This window comes from Lepeophtheirus salmonis, chromosome 4, assembly GCF_016086655.4.
Source record: "Lepeophtheirus salmonis chromosome 4, UVic_Lsal_1.4, whole genome shotgun sequence".
NCBI lineage: Eukaryota > Metazoa > Arthropoda > Copepoda > Siphonostomatoida > Caligidae > Lepeophtheirus > Lepeophtheirus salmonis.
The window spans coordinates 37880935-37898126 of NC_052134.2; the positions used below are offsets into that span (position 1 = coordinate 37880935).

Below are 17192 nucleotides of genomic sequence, written 5' to 3' on the forward strand. Positions count from 1 at the left end.
TATAGCTACGCTATGACATGAAATAGTGGACGTTAACTGAAAGGCTACTGTATTAATCGAAGGAAATCAATAGTTAGGTATAGATTTCCTTGATTAATGTCATATTTTATTAAAAGCGTAGCTATACATTTGTCAATAATTGTATTATGAGAAAATAATAATAATTCATAATTTGGCCCATAAAGTTAGTAGGTCCCTGGGTAAATGTGATGATGTATTTATTTATTTATTATTCAAAACTCTTTATAAATAAATCTTCCAATAATTGCTAATGTTACCCAACATGTGATAAAAAAATTTATTTGTCACTGTCTTATATTTGACTCCCCTAAAAAATATTGAACGTAAATGTAGGAAGGAGGCATATTTTTACTTCTAGAAAATAAAATAAATTTCCATATAATTATTTTAAAGTTGTCATCTTATCAATTAGATTATCAAATAAAATTCAAAATCACTTCTTTTTTTCAAATAACATGTCTTAATTAATGTAATGATGGTAATCTTTTGCAAATACTTTTTCGTGTCTCCCTAATTTCCCTCCTTCCTTCTAATTTATGACGTCATGAGTGTATCCTTAAAATTTATATTTAATGCCCGTGCTTATTTATTCATTTTGTTTACTTTATTTGTTAAAAAAGGCATTGGATTGTCGGAAATTGGTATCTTCTAATTCCAAGTTTCTTAAGATACTACCTACATAGAATAAAGGTACCTTATTCAGGATTTTTACATTTCTAAGCTGACTTTTGTCTTTTGAAATTTTAGATGACTAAGGTCGTAGATGATATTTTAGACCTTGATCTTCAAGAAACAGAACTCTCGGATCTTGTGGAGGAATTAAGCCATGAAAATTATATTGGTCCGAAAATGGAAATGGACATTAAGAATGGTATTTGACAATATAATGCATATAATTCTTGTTTACCGGATCCAATTTTTTGTTGTTGTTTCCATTGACTCTACAAATTCATTCGGTTGATTTATTTTATTTTCTAAATTCCTATAGTTTTATATTTTTGTTTCTTAGACGTGTTGGGACGTCGAAAAATGTGTTTTTTTCTGCTTTAGTTGGTGAATATTTGAACACATACTTGGTTATAAGATAGTAAAAAAACCAAAAAAAGTCTATCTAGTACAGCGTGGCCTGTATTTACCCCATTTGGCTATGTAATGCCTTCCCTTAAGTACCGCTTATACATAGGCATTTAGGGGGTTCAAACCATAAGTATTATCTTATGTCAACGTCTTATACGTCAAATGAACATATTATGCGTGTTTTTTAAGAAAAACATATTTTTAAAAGACTAAATTTGCAATATTGCTCTTCCTGTGTAGTTTGAAAATGTTATATACTAGTCCAGCACTGGTCTAAAAAGGATGCAATATTTTTGGTATTCTGGGTTAGGAAATTTTTCATAGTGCTAGTATTTTTTTTTTTTTTACTAGTGTTTAATTTTAACAACCGCTGAGCTCTGGTTATAAGACATGGTAGTATGTCTGTTAAATAATTATAATGTACTCTTTGTAATGTAGTTAGTATTTATGCTTTGTTCAACATCATGATAAATCATAGCTTATAATTAGTAATTACTCTTATGATCCTTTTTTAAGATATAGAGCGTTTTCACGTGACGTCAGTATTATTGATATGAACCATTTTGGAGACCTAAACAACCAAGTTTTATTACAACCAACAAATAAAAGGACTTACTGTCTATCAAAATTTTATCCATCTATTACCTAGTTGTATAATATAACTGAAACTCATATCTATTAAAATATATTATGCAATCATGTTTTCAAATTTGAGATGAAAATTAACTATTACAAATAGAAATCATAAGATATTTCTCCTTAATTATTCTACTTTTCTCGTTACTAATTGATATAAAAAAATAATACAAATTAGACCAGTTTTTGGAATTTTTAATGTGTATTACTTTAATTTAGTTCAAATATCAGTATCTATCATTTACTTTAAGTAGTATTCAAAGTATTTTTTATTCTTATAGCAATTTGATGAAGTTTAATCACGATGTATTGGAAATTTGTACATTTTAGGTAGTAAAAATATTAACTTTGATCCCCAAGATGGTGTTTCCTTCAATTATGATGCAATTTATACGTCAATGAAAATTTTCTACAGGAAGCAGTATTAATTTCGTTTTATTATATTTTGTCCCGTTCTTCTTCACATATAGTTTTGTCTTTATTTTCTCAAGGACAAAAAAGGATCTATTTTATTTAAACTGAACATTAAAAATATATAAAAGTTTTGTCTCTTCATCGTCAAGCAAAAATATTCATCAACGAATTCATTTCGTTTATTCACAGAAGTTAACACTGATACGACGGCCAAAGGGTTCTATCCTTATTTATCATGTATTTCCGCAACTTGGTTACATTTCATGGAAAATCCCAAATCTATTTAGTAATTCCTATTCACTCTTATCTTCATTTTTGATAAATAAATAAAGGGTAATAAATCCATTTCAGTGCCTATGTGAGTAATAACATTTTATGTACGTGTTGTAAAATCTTTTTTGTTTCTTTATTTGCATTATTATATTGTAAGTACATGGAGTCAATACCTGAAATGTAATTTAGTTTATGCATGGTGTAGTTCCGGTCAATATCTTTATTTTGATTTCACTGTCTATAGAAAGCCGGAATATTTTGGTACAATATATTTCTTCATAATTTTAAATATACTTTTTATTTTGAGCTGAATTCTGCAACTTGGTCAAAAATTTCTAATCATAATTGATTTTCTTATCGAGATCATCCAATTTTCTAAATTTGTGTCTTCATAATAATTTGCAATTCATTCTGGCAACCCCTACAATACGAAGAAAATTAGTTCATAATTCTTCATTATACTTAACTAGAAAATATATTTTTCATGTAATTATTTTCAACTAAATTTGTCAATGTTTGATAAGTTTTTTTTTAGTGTTTAGTATTTTTGTTAAGTGTTTCGTTGTTGACTGTTTTTTAAACTAGTTTCTAGATTTATGTTATATAAAAAATGTAATTTCTAATTGGCCTACTCGAGTGATTTTATGTTTTAGACTTAGCTTAGAGTTAAATATTTTTGAGTTACAATTAAGCAATTTAGTCGTAGATACATTATATTATTAGAATTGAGTTAAGGGATTGCTCAGAATAAACTGGTTGTAATGATTGATTCAAAATTATGTTTCTCCTTGCTGTGAAATTGAGTAGGACTGGAAATAAATAAGAAACTTCATTATATATTTGATAACCAATGAAAATTAGTTTTTATTTAGAATTGATAAACAATTTCATGTTTCAAATTTTCCATTTATCAATAGTAAGTAAACTATTAAGAATGTAACTACTTGCATTTCCAATTGGAATATAATTGATTCTTGAAATTAACGACTTTTCTTGTTTTTTATATACACATAACTAGGAATTGACTATTATGAATCTGTGAAAAAACTCAAATTAACTGATACCCAAGTGGATGAACTTATGGCGGAAATCGAAGGCTCTAATAAACCTACTCATAAAGTGGGAAACTCACAGAAAGTCATTTGTCCTCAACGAACTAAGGTGCTTTCTCGCATAAAATTAGATAAAGTTAATAATAACACAAAAAAGAAAATAAATAAGTCGAATAACTTTCAACTTTTAATCGGAGTACAAGAGAATCAGAAATTGCGAAATATTTCTGAGAAAGAAGCGGAAACCCTGTTTTCTTCTTTACAATCCGAAGTTACCTCAAATGAAGTTTTCAATTGTCAGAGGGCAACATTCCAAGGAGTTAATCCAAATGAAGAGGAGAAAGAATTTATCATAGAATTTGGAGACGCTAAATCGTTATCCTGGTTTCAGCTTAATATTAACAAATATCTTCACAACGCTATTGTATTACCTCCTTCACAATTTCGAGAAAGATTGAAACAGAAGTACTGTTTATTTTATGCTTGGCGCCTGGTTCTACCAGGTTTCCTACGTAACAAAAATCCTATTTCTATTACTCAAGCTTTGATTAAGTCCAATAATATTAGGGGTGCTATAGATATTGCTTGTTTTACTATTCCAGCAACATCTGATGGTACCTGTTACATGACTTGGTTCGCGAGTCCCTTAGCTGACGTGTTTTTGAAAAGTTGTAAAAAAGGTACAAAGACTTTTTTATACTTTGGCATTCTTCCTATTGAGACAAAAAAGTTAACTTATAAAGAACAACAGTACATTCCAGTTTAATTTGAGCTTAATCATTTGTCTCTTGTTGTTAGATACTTACCTATTAGATATGACTCTAGATATTTATGTAAATGTTTAATGTCCACTAGAAAATAGTTTATTTACCTATGTTATTTTGCTCCGTGATATTTAATATTCTTTGTCTTGTTAATATATATATATTTATATTTCAAGAATACAGTAACTACAATTATCCTATATTTGAAAACCCAATAAAGATTATTTATATAAACTGTTTAACTTTGCATCATCTGTTTTCATATTTATTTCACTAATATACATACTCTTTCAATATGAAGCTGCTTTGTACATATTTTATATGAAACCTTTTAGAAATGTGTAATGTTTACCGATTTCCTGAAGTTTTGATATGAAAAAATACTATCTTTGGCAACTACACTAGATTTACTTTGAAACCCTGTGTATCATTTATGGATGTTCCCTTATTAAGAAATGTAAAATCTAGACAGTTGAAAGCTGAAAGTGGTTTCCAGAGTTTTGGGGCCTCAATTCAAACCTTAAATCTGGATTTCGCTGTTATGATATTTTGATTATCTAAAGACGTGTCAAAATTTGGAGTCTATTCCATTCATCCTCATTCATATTCCTTCCTAAAATTTAGGTTTTTTAAATATAGAATGGGATGGGGTTGAAACATTAGTGCAGAGGAATGTTTTCTTAATTGGAATTGCTCACTTAATTTATATCTATCTCATAATAACCCTTCTAAATATTAAATGTATTTTGTTAATAACAGCCGCTTTAAAGTGTTTTCTGACATCTTTTGGAAGATTCGTATTAATAAACATATTTATTAATACCTTTAATTTTTATTGGAATAATAAAATGCATGATAAAACAACTGATTTTGGATTTTAAAAGTTTGAATAGTTCTCAGATTCCGTTATTTATTTAAATGTATTTTCTAAAGGTTTTTGCTTACGAATATAATTAACTATTAACTTTGTTTTTTTATTAAGATACACCTTTTTGATATACTGGTGTTCTATAGACCAGAAGTCGTCAACATATACATACATATTGAATATGTTTTGTGCACCCCTCAAAACAACATGTTATTTTAAACAATCAATAATTATAATTAACTAAATTGTTAAAACATGCGTCCCTTATATCTATTTGGAATATCAATGTGAGCCTTACATGGAAAAATTGAAGACTCAGCTATATAACATGGTTGGAGATTTGACTTAAGTTTCACTGCCAAAAGTTTGAAAAAAATATTTAGTTTAGAAAATAAGCATTGAGAATTGCTTAATAAGTTTTTTCTAGGGTAAAAATGTATGAAGATTATGATTTTTGTAAGTTTCAATCCTGTATTTTGTGTTGTTTAGCCAAGAAATTTGATTTTGTGACCAATTTTGCCCAAAAATGACAGTTTTTGTGTGACAATATTTTTGAAATCTCATTTTTGTAGACTTATAGAATTTACAATGTAAATTTAAAATACCATTATTTATGTTAAAATGATAGATAGTGGCCAGGACTTTAAAATAAAACTGTCTGTTTGGTTGTTTCTTCCATAACTATTGTGCCATGGTTGTTTAAAAAATATGTATCAAGTGACAAACAGGATTAAAAATTTGACACTTTTCGATAAATGCCTGACTAAGGAGTCTTATCTGCGAATAGGAAATACCTACAGGCTTGATTTCCTATCACTTTATTGGAGATTTAATTAGTTTTAAATTTATACCTATAATTTTTGTACAAGAATATTTAAAAAAAAAAAAAATATTACCCCTGCTCCCTAATTTTATGGATGTGTCAAAAAAATAGCGCCCGTCATTAAAATGGATGGTAAATAAAAACGTTAGGATCTATATAATTGAAAATTTAAGCGATTTAATCTGAAATAGTATCCTTTGTTTAATTTTCTCTTAGCACGTGTAATATTGCCAATTTTTTTTTTTTTTACGATTTACTTATTTAAAAATGTATGCAAAATTTCGCAATACGAGATACCGTGACAAAAGTACAGAATCAATGATATTCCTGAAAAGTTAATCTAATTTTTCAATTTCAAATATTAAATTTTTTCGAAAAAATTGAAATATACATTGCTATTCACAAATAATTACATTTTTTGATAAAACATTTCAAAAACGATAAAAAAATTAAATTAATTAGAATTTTTTTTTAAATACTTAATTTTTAGCTCTGCTGCATAATTTGCCAGAATTATCTTTTTTTAACAAAATAAATCTTCAAAAAAAAAAAAATCAACTCATATTTTAGCGTAATTTTTTTTTCAGGACCAGAAATTTTGCTAGTAAAAAACAATAATTCCTTATTTTGGAGTGGGCTACTGACCCTCCAGCCCACCCCCTGCAGACACTCCTTTTATTACCTGCTTTAACTTGCTGTTAGCGAAGAATTTCATATATATGTGAGCAATTAGTTGACTAATAATCAATTTTGGTTTTTGGATTTAGCGTTGAAATCAAGTTTTTATATATTCTTTATTGTAATATTAAAGAATGAAGAAATGACATTTAATTAAATATCATTTCATAAACTAGCCTATGGTTTGTTACTTAAGGTGTGTACAGGATGTTGCTCTACCTGCGGGGTATATTCAACTCCTTAGCAATCTTGTTTATGTCGTTTAATGCATGGATATTGAATATGTCAAATGAATTTATTTCGCAGTCATCAAAATCTCAACATTTATTTCCATGGCTATTTGGATGATTAAATAGTTCGATGATATATGCTTTGATATTGTTATATTGTTCAATCCTCATTCCCCATCACAAATGTTTATGGATTCAAGGATTCATGGTTATGCAAATACATACTCGTAGTCCGAGACATCCACAGGGGGAGGGCTGTAGCCCTACCCCAAAAGTAAGGAATTTTTTTTCCGAAAAATATATTTTTTTTGAGAATAACTGTGGAGTTTTGAAATTATTTTCCATCCAATTTAATATTTGAATTTTTTTTTTCAATTTTTTTTATTTTTTGTGGGTAGCTGTGGATTTTTGAATTTTTTTTGTCAATACATTTGATGGTTTGTGAATAATTGGATTTTTGAAATGTTTAAAAAAAAAAAAATATGGTTTAAAGTTTTTTTATATATTCAAATAAATTAATATTTGAATTTTTTTTTCAAAATATTTTATTTTTATGAATTCCTATGGATTTTTGAATTTTTTTTCCAAAAAACGTATTTTTCTATGAATAAGTGCCGATTTTTTAAATTTATGTTCAAAAATTTAATATCTGAATTTTTTTCGAAAAACTGTGGATTTAAAAAAAAAAAAGAAGAAAATAAAATAAAATATTTTTTTCTACTTTAAGGTTTTAAATATTTTTTCAAAAAAAAACAAATAATTAAAAAAATTTAATTTATCATTAATAGATCTGGGTTTTTGAAATTTTTTTCCTTAATATCTGACTTTTTTTTTTTTAATTATTCTTTTGTGAATAGGCAAGTCGTTTTTCAATTTTTTATACAATAGCAATGCTAAGTAATGATTCTTATGTAATATATATTTTGTGGATGAAGCTTCTTTGTTTAGGGAATCCATGAAATATAAGTAAGACTATATATATTTATGCATTTTTAAGCTTTATGCACATTGATACAGATGAAAGATGGCGTGCCTCCTAATATGTGCTGATATTCAATTACTTATACATTATAAAAGTCGTTAAAATGCTATCAATTTCAATCAAATATTGAATTTATTTGATCTTTGATCATTACAATAATTTTCAACATTTTTTATTCTTTTTTAAAAATTGAATGTCAAATTTTTGTATTTGACCTTTGTTCATGGGTCGGAATGTCTGAACAAATTATTTAGACCATCCAAAGGTAGATGTTATTAGATATAAATATCCATTATCTAGTATTGTATTAAATATATCCTGCCGGTATTAAAAATTATAAGAAATCGAAAATTAACGTGGTAATCCTGTCAATTTGAAGAATGGTTTCTGAGTTAAACTGCAAGCAGCTGTGAGAGGAAGTAAATAAACACAAGTTCCACACTTTTATGAAAATGCAATGGCATATAAGCTGGAATTACTCATATGTCGAGCCTCAATTCTACTCTTAGTATAACAAGGATTTGCACTTATAGGCCAGAGATTCAAATAATAAAAACTACAGTAGATTAAAATAAACAACAACTCGGTCAAAAACAAATTTAAAGATTGTTTGGGAGGAAAGTAGCTTAGCTGTAATGAGGGTTAATTAAATAAGCTGCTAGCAGCTATGATATGAAGGAAATAAATACAAATTCCACTTCGTATCTAGTATTGATATTGGTCGTAGCTCCAGCGTTGTCGATCTTCAATTTTACTCCGAGTCCATAAGGACTTACGCTTATAGCTCTTTAACAAATCCTCAGAGTGACTCTTCGTCTTTCACGCACTAGTGATTGTTTTATATTTATTTTTCTCTCTTTAAGAATAAAAGAATAAGAATAATGATGACGAGTTTGTTAAATAAAAAACTATTTTCGTTGAGTAATTACAAAGAAAGCGCGATCTCTAAATTTCAAACTTCCCTTGTTACTCTCCGTCTTTTATATTTAGATATTAGATATATATTTAGATTAGGTGGGCTTATATGACGGTCTTTTCAATGAGGTAAGGTTATAGGTCGTATACACTAGGTGTCATCACAGTAATTAGCTTGAGTAATAAACAAATAAGCAAACAAGCTATTAATAAAAAAAGTAAATTATGGTATGCATATAATAGTAGAAACCCGTAAGTGAAGGCTCAAGCGCCCCCGCTACAAATGGGGTAGAAGAACTGAGAAATTATTCCACTAACATAACATAAGTTCAAAAAGCCATTGGTTAAACATTTGTCATATTTTTATGAAAAACAACACCCGTTATTTATATTCAAATAGACTTATGATTACCTATATCTAAAAAAGAGGGATGTGATAGGCTTGATAATGGAATTAAATAATTTCATACAAACTGTGATTTATGAATGTCACTGGCCTGATTTTTTAATATATATTTGACTATTTAAATCTAATAAATACCTTCTTCTTCAATAAAAATATGACAAATGCCATTTTGAACTTATGTTTTGTCATTGTAGTATTAGTTATTACCCATTTGTAGCGAGCGCGCTTGAGCATTATTGACAGGCTTATATTATTACATGTGTTGTGCTATATTTATCTTGTTTCAGTCTCTTAGCCGTAAGACGGCGGCACCACTATTTGTAACAGTATAAATAAGCTACTCTTAAGTAAACAAAGCTCATATCCCATTATACATTTGATCTATTCAATTATCTTGTAAAGTGTAACTTAGTGACATATTTACATTTGCACAATTGATAATCGTTAAATCCATAGTTATAAAACTTATTTAAACGAAAGTTTAAATTATATGTATGTACTCGTACCTTTTTTAGAGAGATCAATGTAACATTATACTAATTGAAAATAATACAAATGATGAAATTAGCCTCAATTTGTTATTCACTGGATGTCATCTATCAATATTTAATGTAATATGGACTCAAGACATACTTATAAAAAGTATCATTAGTTGATAGTTTATCATGAAACTTAATACTAATTAAAATGTTTCAAGAAATAATATAATATAAAGAGAATCTAAGGGTAGGAGATATAAGACGGTTAAAGAAACATCAAAATATATAAATTCACACAGCTCGGTCAAAGGATGACAAGGAGTAAGACTTTTGTAGAGCGCGAGTAGAATAAAACGGATGTTTATCGACAAAAATCAAATCTCTAACAAGAGTCAAAAATGAACATAAAGTAAGTGAACAGTTTTTTCGTTCAAGGTTTTTTTTTGCTTGATATGTTTGTCTCAATTATTCCTTTGAGTCTCATTATTGTAATATAATACATTATATCAGTTCTAGGGAATTTTTCCGTGAACATTTTCGCCGCCGGTAATTCTGTCTGTAAATTTTGCCATGAAGAGATTTTGCCGCATGCCATATTTGCCGTCTCTTAATGTTTTTATATTATCAGTTCGAACTTTAGTGCTGTATCTCTTCGAGACAAAAAATAAATAAATAATTGTACTGAGTTCATATCAGTTTAATAGCAAGAATTTCTTATCAAAAAAGGATATTTTCACCATAATAGATTATGTGATTGGGGCGTGTCTTCTCCGGATAGCATTAAACCTCATTACCCATTCCTTCATTGTTATTATTTTATTACTGTTGTTCTTTTTTCTTCTTCTTTTAGGCTAGCTATATAATGAATCTGATTGAGATACAACGTCAAGTTCGAATCGATAATATAAAAACATTAAACGGCGCCGAATATGTCACACGGCCAAATTGCAAGAGGCAGAAATTTAGGAGGCAAAATTACAGACGGATATTGTCTCAACAGAGGCTTTGAGGCTTCTCAAAGACATTTTCCACAAGCTTTTTTCATGTGTACGTTTGTAGGATCTGCACAATATTTGCGGAATTATCTTCCTTTTGTCACAGACATATTAACTAACAATCCAAAGTATAATCATTATCTTTATTTGATCTGTTTTCTAAAACTATTAGCACTCTTTATTTGAGGAGAGGATCAGGATTTTGAGCACACAAAACATATCGACCATATTACATTGTAATATATTATACTTCTTAAATGAAAATATTAAGGAATAATTCAAGTTTTAATTTACGTTTGTATTTCTTAGTTATAAAAAATTAATGGACATTTTACAACTCAAATTGCAAAAAAAAAAAAGATAAATATATAAAGTATATTAATGAATAATAATAAATGATTTACTTTAGTCGATAATATGAACGGGATTTATGATGAATCTAAGTCGTTGTGTGAATCCTTCAAATTGATAATAATACTTCTGGATTCCACCTTCCTTGTTATTGACCAGCATTTTTAACAAGGACATGCTGGTCGATTAGTGTATTAGGGAAATTAAAGTTTAAAGGAGTAATCTTTAAGCATCTTTTCCAATTTTCAATCCTTCGCCTAATTTTGGAGAAAGTCAATCCTTCACCTAGTTTAGATGAAGCCAAGGAGTCAACTACACCTCTTTCAAATGTATATCCTCCAGGTCGAACTTAACTCAAACATAGCAAACCAAGAGATGATGAGAACGAGTGCAGCGTTCATTTTGAAATGGGGTTCCTTTAAATTTGGTTACAAGATCCATTATATAGGTGCAACCTTAGTGGTTGACGCTTGCAACAATTACGCTAACGCTTTTTACAAAAATTTCGGCCAAAATCAGGCTGTTGCTGTAATTTAATTTATAATCTGTATAATACATTGTAGATAACAATTAAATTTTATTATAAAAAGAAAATAGGATTTATAAAATAAAACAATATTTATGCACGGTAATAATTCACGAGATGTTTTTTCTTTATATTTGCGTATGACTGGGTCTTGCTGGTTTTTATTCTATTTTCTTAATTCCCCCTCTTCCTATTTAAGCCCTTTTCTCTTACTATTTTCGTGCCTTTTCCAGCACCCTCAGGTGTCTGTCAGTCAAGGTTTTCCTTTTTTTATTTCTATTCTCTGCTTTCTTGATGTGGAACAACGGACTTTAGATTATTTGACAAAAATAATTTTAATTCTACTATTTTGTGGGGAAAACATCATCCAGCAGATTTGAGCAAACATCATGTATAGGCTCAGTGTTTGTATATACCTCTGCACTACGATCGGGCGTCTATCACTCATGAGTAACTTGAGTGCATTACTTAGTTACATTACATTTACTTTACTTCTGAAGGTCTTATTTTAATTATAGCTAAATAGTATATGGGGCATGCCATGTCAAGTGTACACACTTTCACGACATTATCATCACCGATTTTGATAATTTTTGGTGAGGGTGTTTATCCCAATAAAAGAACACTATGTCTGAAATTTTAGACTCATGTGAGCACGAGTACCCCTTTATGTGTCGCCCAAAGTTTGGCCATTTTCGAAGGATAATCAATCTTCATTGTGACATATGTAACTCCGCTCAAGCTCAACCAATTTCAAAAATGTTTGCTTTAAAAAACTCACAAGAGCCAGTGGTTTTATTTTAGTAGTAGTTAAAAAATAAATTTGTGCAAAAAATACCAAGGGAAATATGTAGACAAAAAATGAATCGAATTAAATCCCACAATTGGTAGCTCAATTTTGTTTCCAGCCTTAACCCTCGTAGTCAGATATAACTTACTTGTATGGAGTCATCTCAGATTTTTGATCTGAGACCGTTAAGGTTTTTTTTTGGACTTAACTAATTCGGTTATTTGAAGAAGTTCAGTCTGGATGGGTCACAAAAAAAAATCGGTATTTACATGAAAAGTCTAAATCAGTCTTGAAAAAATCTTTTGAAACTAAACAGATTTTTATCACTAGTTTATATGTACACACATGGCCACCGGTAATGACTCCTTTTCACATCTGTAATCATCAGTAATCTCTCCTGCACGCCAGGTCTTCATTCTTCCCTCATTCAAGAGCTTAAAATCATTAGTGCTGACAATAGGTATAAAAATAAAGAAGCGAAAAAAGTCATAACGATGTAACATAATTTTTTTATTTATGAAGTCATTTTGCTTCCTTTTTTTTGTCTTAAATACTGGTAGTGTATACTTTTTACTACACACAAGCACTCCCTTATTTGTCTATAAATATATTTTTCTTTTCTTTTTGGGTTTAAATTGAACAATGATAAGGCATGGGATGTTTGTTTAGCACGAGGAGAAGGCTGGAGCGAGACTTATGATATTACTGAATTAAGGCCCTTGTTAATATCAGCTGCCTGTTATTTACTGCTATAAAGATGATAACTTCTACATTGAAAATAGTATTAGAGTAGGATAAATATTATAATTAAATAACTTAAAGTACACATAAAGTTATTTTAATATGTATTTTTAAAACAATATACACCAAAAATAGAGAATAATACTTCTTTCAGAGGGAGATATTAGCAACCAGGATGACCTTTGAATAATGGAAAAAGAGTAAACGCACCAACCTTTTTTCCTTTTATAATCTGTAAAATGTACAACCTTTACAAAAATCCCATACCTAATAATGATATGCTTAAAATAGCGAATAAGCAAAAGTAGAGAATAATTGTAGTTGTAAAAAAATATGATCTGGAGGTATGTTAAAAAAGGAAACCGAAAACTGTCGTGATCATCCTGAAAATTTGGAAGAATACTTGGGAGAGAGCAGCTTAGCTGCCATGACGTTTTATTAGATTATCTGCAATCAGCAGCTACAGGAAAGAAAAAAAAACAAGTCTAACTCCGTATCTAGCAAGGATATAGGCAGAAATTACAACAATGTCGATCCTCAATTCTGCTTCAGGTCCAATAAGGAAATTCAATCTTATAATGAACCAAGGAATCCTCAATGTTATTATCCATGAACTCACACTCTTTATACTAAGATATTTTCTCTTCAAGCATTAATGATTAATCCCTGGAAAATATGAAAAACTTATTTTCCTTGCAAATACAAAAAGTATCGCGCACGTCTAAGGTCATATTTTTATCAACTATAGTAATCACATTCCTATAGAATAAGACAGTTGCCCACTGATATTATTTTATACGTACTGGGATGTAGTTCTTATTTGCGTTTCTAAATATATATGTAAAATATATTGAACACATGTGGCTTATTCATACCTATAAAATGAACCTATGAATGCAAATGCACTGCCGTTCTGATATACATTATCACAAAACCTATATTGTATTGCATCTTCCATAACTATGTATATTTACTTTTTATTATTAAAATAATAATTGCTACACATCATATGAAAACATACAATCAGTACGGGCACATGTAAAATAACTTTAACTTGTGGTGCCCTCGCAATAGTTTGCCGGTTAGGTCTCCTACTGCAGTCACCCCTGAACGTGTTTTAGGGATGGTACATTGTTCAGCCAGCGCCTGACATGATAATTAATTAAGGAACTGAAGAGGCTTGAGACGGAATATCCTAAGCCCCAGTTAACACTTATTGTACTTGTGATAATACTAAATTGCCACTTTTATTTATTACATGTAAGTTTCTACTAATCTACTGTCACTTTCACTATCAGATTGAAAAAAATAATCTACTTTCTCTCTCATAATCATATAATTACGTCCTAGAAATGTAGAACTGGTTCACTGGAAGAGTATTAATTTTCTAAAGTATGACCTTACAGATATTAGAAATGTTTATAACGTTAAGCTTCCAACTAATATTTTGTAGTCATACATAAATATTAGGTTTGTATCAGTCCTGACACTTTTAATAATTCCTGTCTCTGACATTATTCCTTGAAAAAACTCCCAAATTTTAAATATTCCTACAGAAGACATCATTTTAACTAATATAATAGTTAAGTATCTCAGTCTACCATTTCAATGAGTTAAGTAAAACTTTAAATATCTTTCAAGCACGAGAATATTTTGACGTTATTTATAATTGAGTCCCATGCAATGAATTTATTAATCTTTTATAAATTGTTGAAGATGGATTGTTGAGGCCGTCACTGGCTGATACCTATGATGTAGGGATTTAGCAAAGAGACGGCTTTTGTGTCCGATTCGTACGAGTTCTTAATATTTAGGACGGACACCCAATTTTTGTGACCGATACATTCCCAATACATATGTAGTACAAAAAAGGAATTATTAAAAATTCTATGATGTTTCTAAACGAGAATAGTTCATTCGTATCTTACAATAAACCCATAGGCGTTTAATTGGAATTGAAGTTGCATTTCCATAGAAACGTTCGACCTTAATAAAAAAACCTATGTCGTTTTACCAGCTTTTGGGTTTTCAGTTTTTTCTTTTAAACGCTAATCATTTAACAATTTTTTAGTCTTACATTTCAAAAATAATAAGGTAACAAGGTGAGTTGTAATTTGATTCGGTCGATCCTGTGTATACATTAGATATGTTTATACGATGACGTAATTTAGGAATTTATCTTTCATTTGCAATTATTAAAGAATTAATTTATTATCATAAAACCCGAGAAAATTCCTCCAATTGATATATGTACATTATATCAATTAAAAAATCAGTTGATCTATTATTATATCGATACTTTGAACTATTTAAAAAGTTATATAGGAAATGATAAACATTTAGTAATTGGATAACATAATTTTTAATAAACTAATGAGTAGCATAATTTTACCCCAACATACTCATACTGTAAAAAATATAACTTAATGCGAGTATGTTACTTTTTATAGTTTCTTCCAAGATACTTAGGTACAATGTATGTCAGTAATCATTTTTTTTGTAACACGCAAGGTAGACTTAACGTAAGGAAGGTTTAAGTTTTGATTTTTTTATCATCCCTCCGTTGAATGTCCGGAAATGTAGAGCGACTCAATGTGTGTTGGTTTGATACTCGGTCGCTCCTAAAGAAGGTATTATATATATGGCTTTCAAAGACAATTTCTTGGTCATATGTAGTAATTGTAAAATACAATATGTTTGCATATACTTAATCAATACAACTAAATTTGACCAATTAAAGGGTCATAAAAAAACTTACTTTAATTTGTCAAATGGAGGTACACTGATTGAGTATAAGTAACAAGGCATTTTTATACGAGCGCAAGGAAAAAGCGGGAGCGAGACTTATGGCTTTACTGAATTAAGGGCCATGTTGATATTAGCTGCTTGTTATATGATTTAGGAGTGAGAAAATGAATAACTGCTATAATGAGGAGAACCCTCTGCATTTAGGGGCAATATTATAATTATATTTAAATTCATTTATGCATTTCTAAAACGATTTATAAAATTATAGGCGAGAATACTTACTTCAGAGGGAGAAGTTAACACTAGGAAAATCTTTTAAATAATGTACAAATAAGAAAAAAAAGAGTACAAGCAACAACCGTTTTCCCTTTTTTTAATTGCTAAATTAATTTTTTTCTTTATATACATCCCTTCATTAGGTACAAGTAAACATAGTCCTTCCCCTATATTTGTAAGATTTATGCGAGTGTCTATGATAATACCTTGTCTCTACGTATCTTGGTTGCTTCCTGAACATTGTTTTTCTAAAGCTGTTATCACAATTCCTTAATTCTTATAGAGTGAACATTTCAGTATATAGAATGTGTGCTCATGAATGGCAAAGGACAGTGTTGCTGGAATGTATTTGCTAGTGGGGTGGGTGTATATAATATAATGGCACCGTCATACTAACGCAACCTTTCATTTTATTATATAGATATTATAATTAGGGTCTTAATGGGAACTATGGCTCCAGTGCCACTGGACGGAGAGTAACACTGATGATTTGTTGGGGAATTATAAGTGTAAGTCCTTGTTAGACTTGCGAGTTTAATTGAGGATTGTAAATTCCTATCTGTCTTTACTACATCCGGAATGGGGTGTTGTCTCCCCCTCCCAACTCCACTCACTTCCATAGCTGATTGTAAACATTCTTAAAATTGTCAGAGCTACCACGTTCATTTTCGTTTTTTTAACATACCGGCAGGTCGTATTTTTTACAACTCTACTAATACTCGTGTAGTAGGAGAATAACTCACATTTGTGTTGTACATACTATTTCAGTCCAGTCTTAACACTATAAAATTGATCCCTTGTACGTCATTGTGAGTGTTTTACAATATATTTATTTAATTTTTCAGATATATTTAATATAATACATTTCAATGGGATTAAGAAAAAATATAATTTGTCCGTATTGTAACTTTTTACATATAATGAAAACAGGAGTATTTTTATAGGAATGTTTTTAACACATACCGGGTGTTCCATTAAAAACTGAACACTTTGAATTTTAAACTTCAACAAGATATAATTTATTGATTAAAAATAGAATGTCAACAAAATTAATATTCTAAATAGATGTGTGTCTAGCTCTCTTCATCATTAATGTAGCAAACCATTGTAGTAATTATGGATTCCAGGCGGCGGTGGAAGGCTTGGC

At 29.3% G+C, this 17192-nt stretch overlaps 1 protein-coding gene across 1 annotated transcript; it reads left to right on the forward strand.

Moving 5' to 3' along the window:
• The first annotated feature begins 577 nt into the window (after nt 1-577).
• On the forward strand, nt 578-4479 carry LOC121115886 (uncharacterized). Its single transcript, XM_040710056.2, has 3 exons — nt 578-711; nt 769-892; nt 3440-4479. Exons 2-3 carry the CDS (start codon nt 769-771, stop codon nt 4237-4239), a joined length of 924 nt encoding a protein of 307 aa, XP_040565990.1. The 5' UTR covers nt 578-711; the 3' UTR covers nt 4240-4479.
• Nucleotides 4480-17192: the final 12713 nt, after the last annotated feature.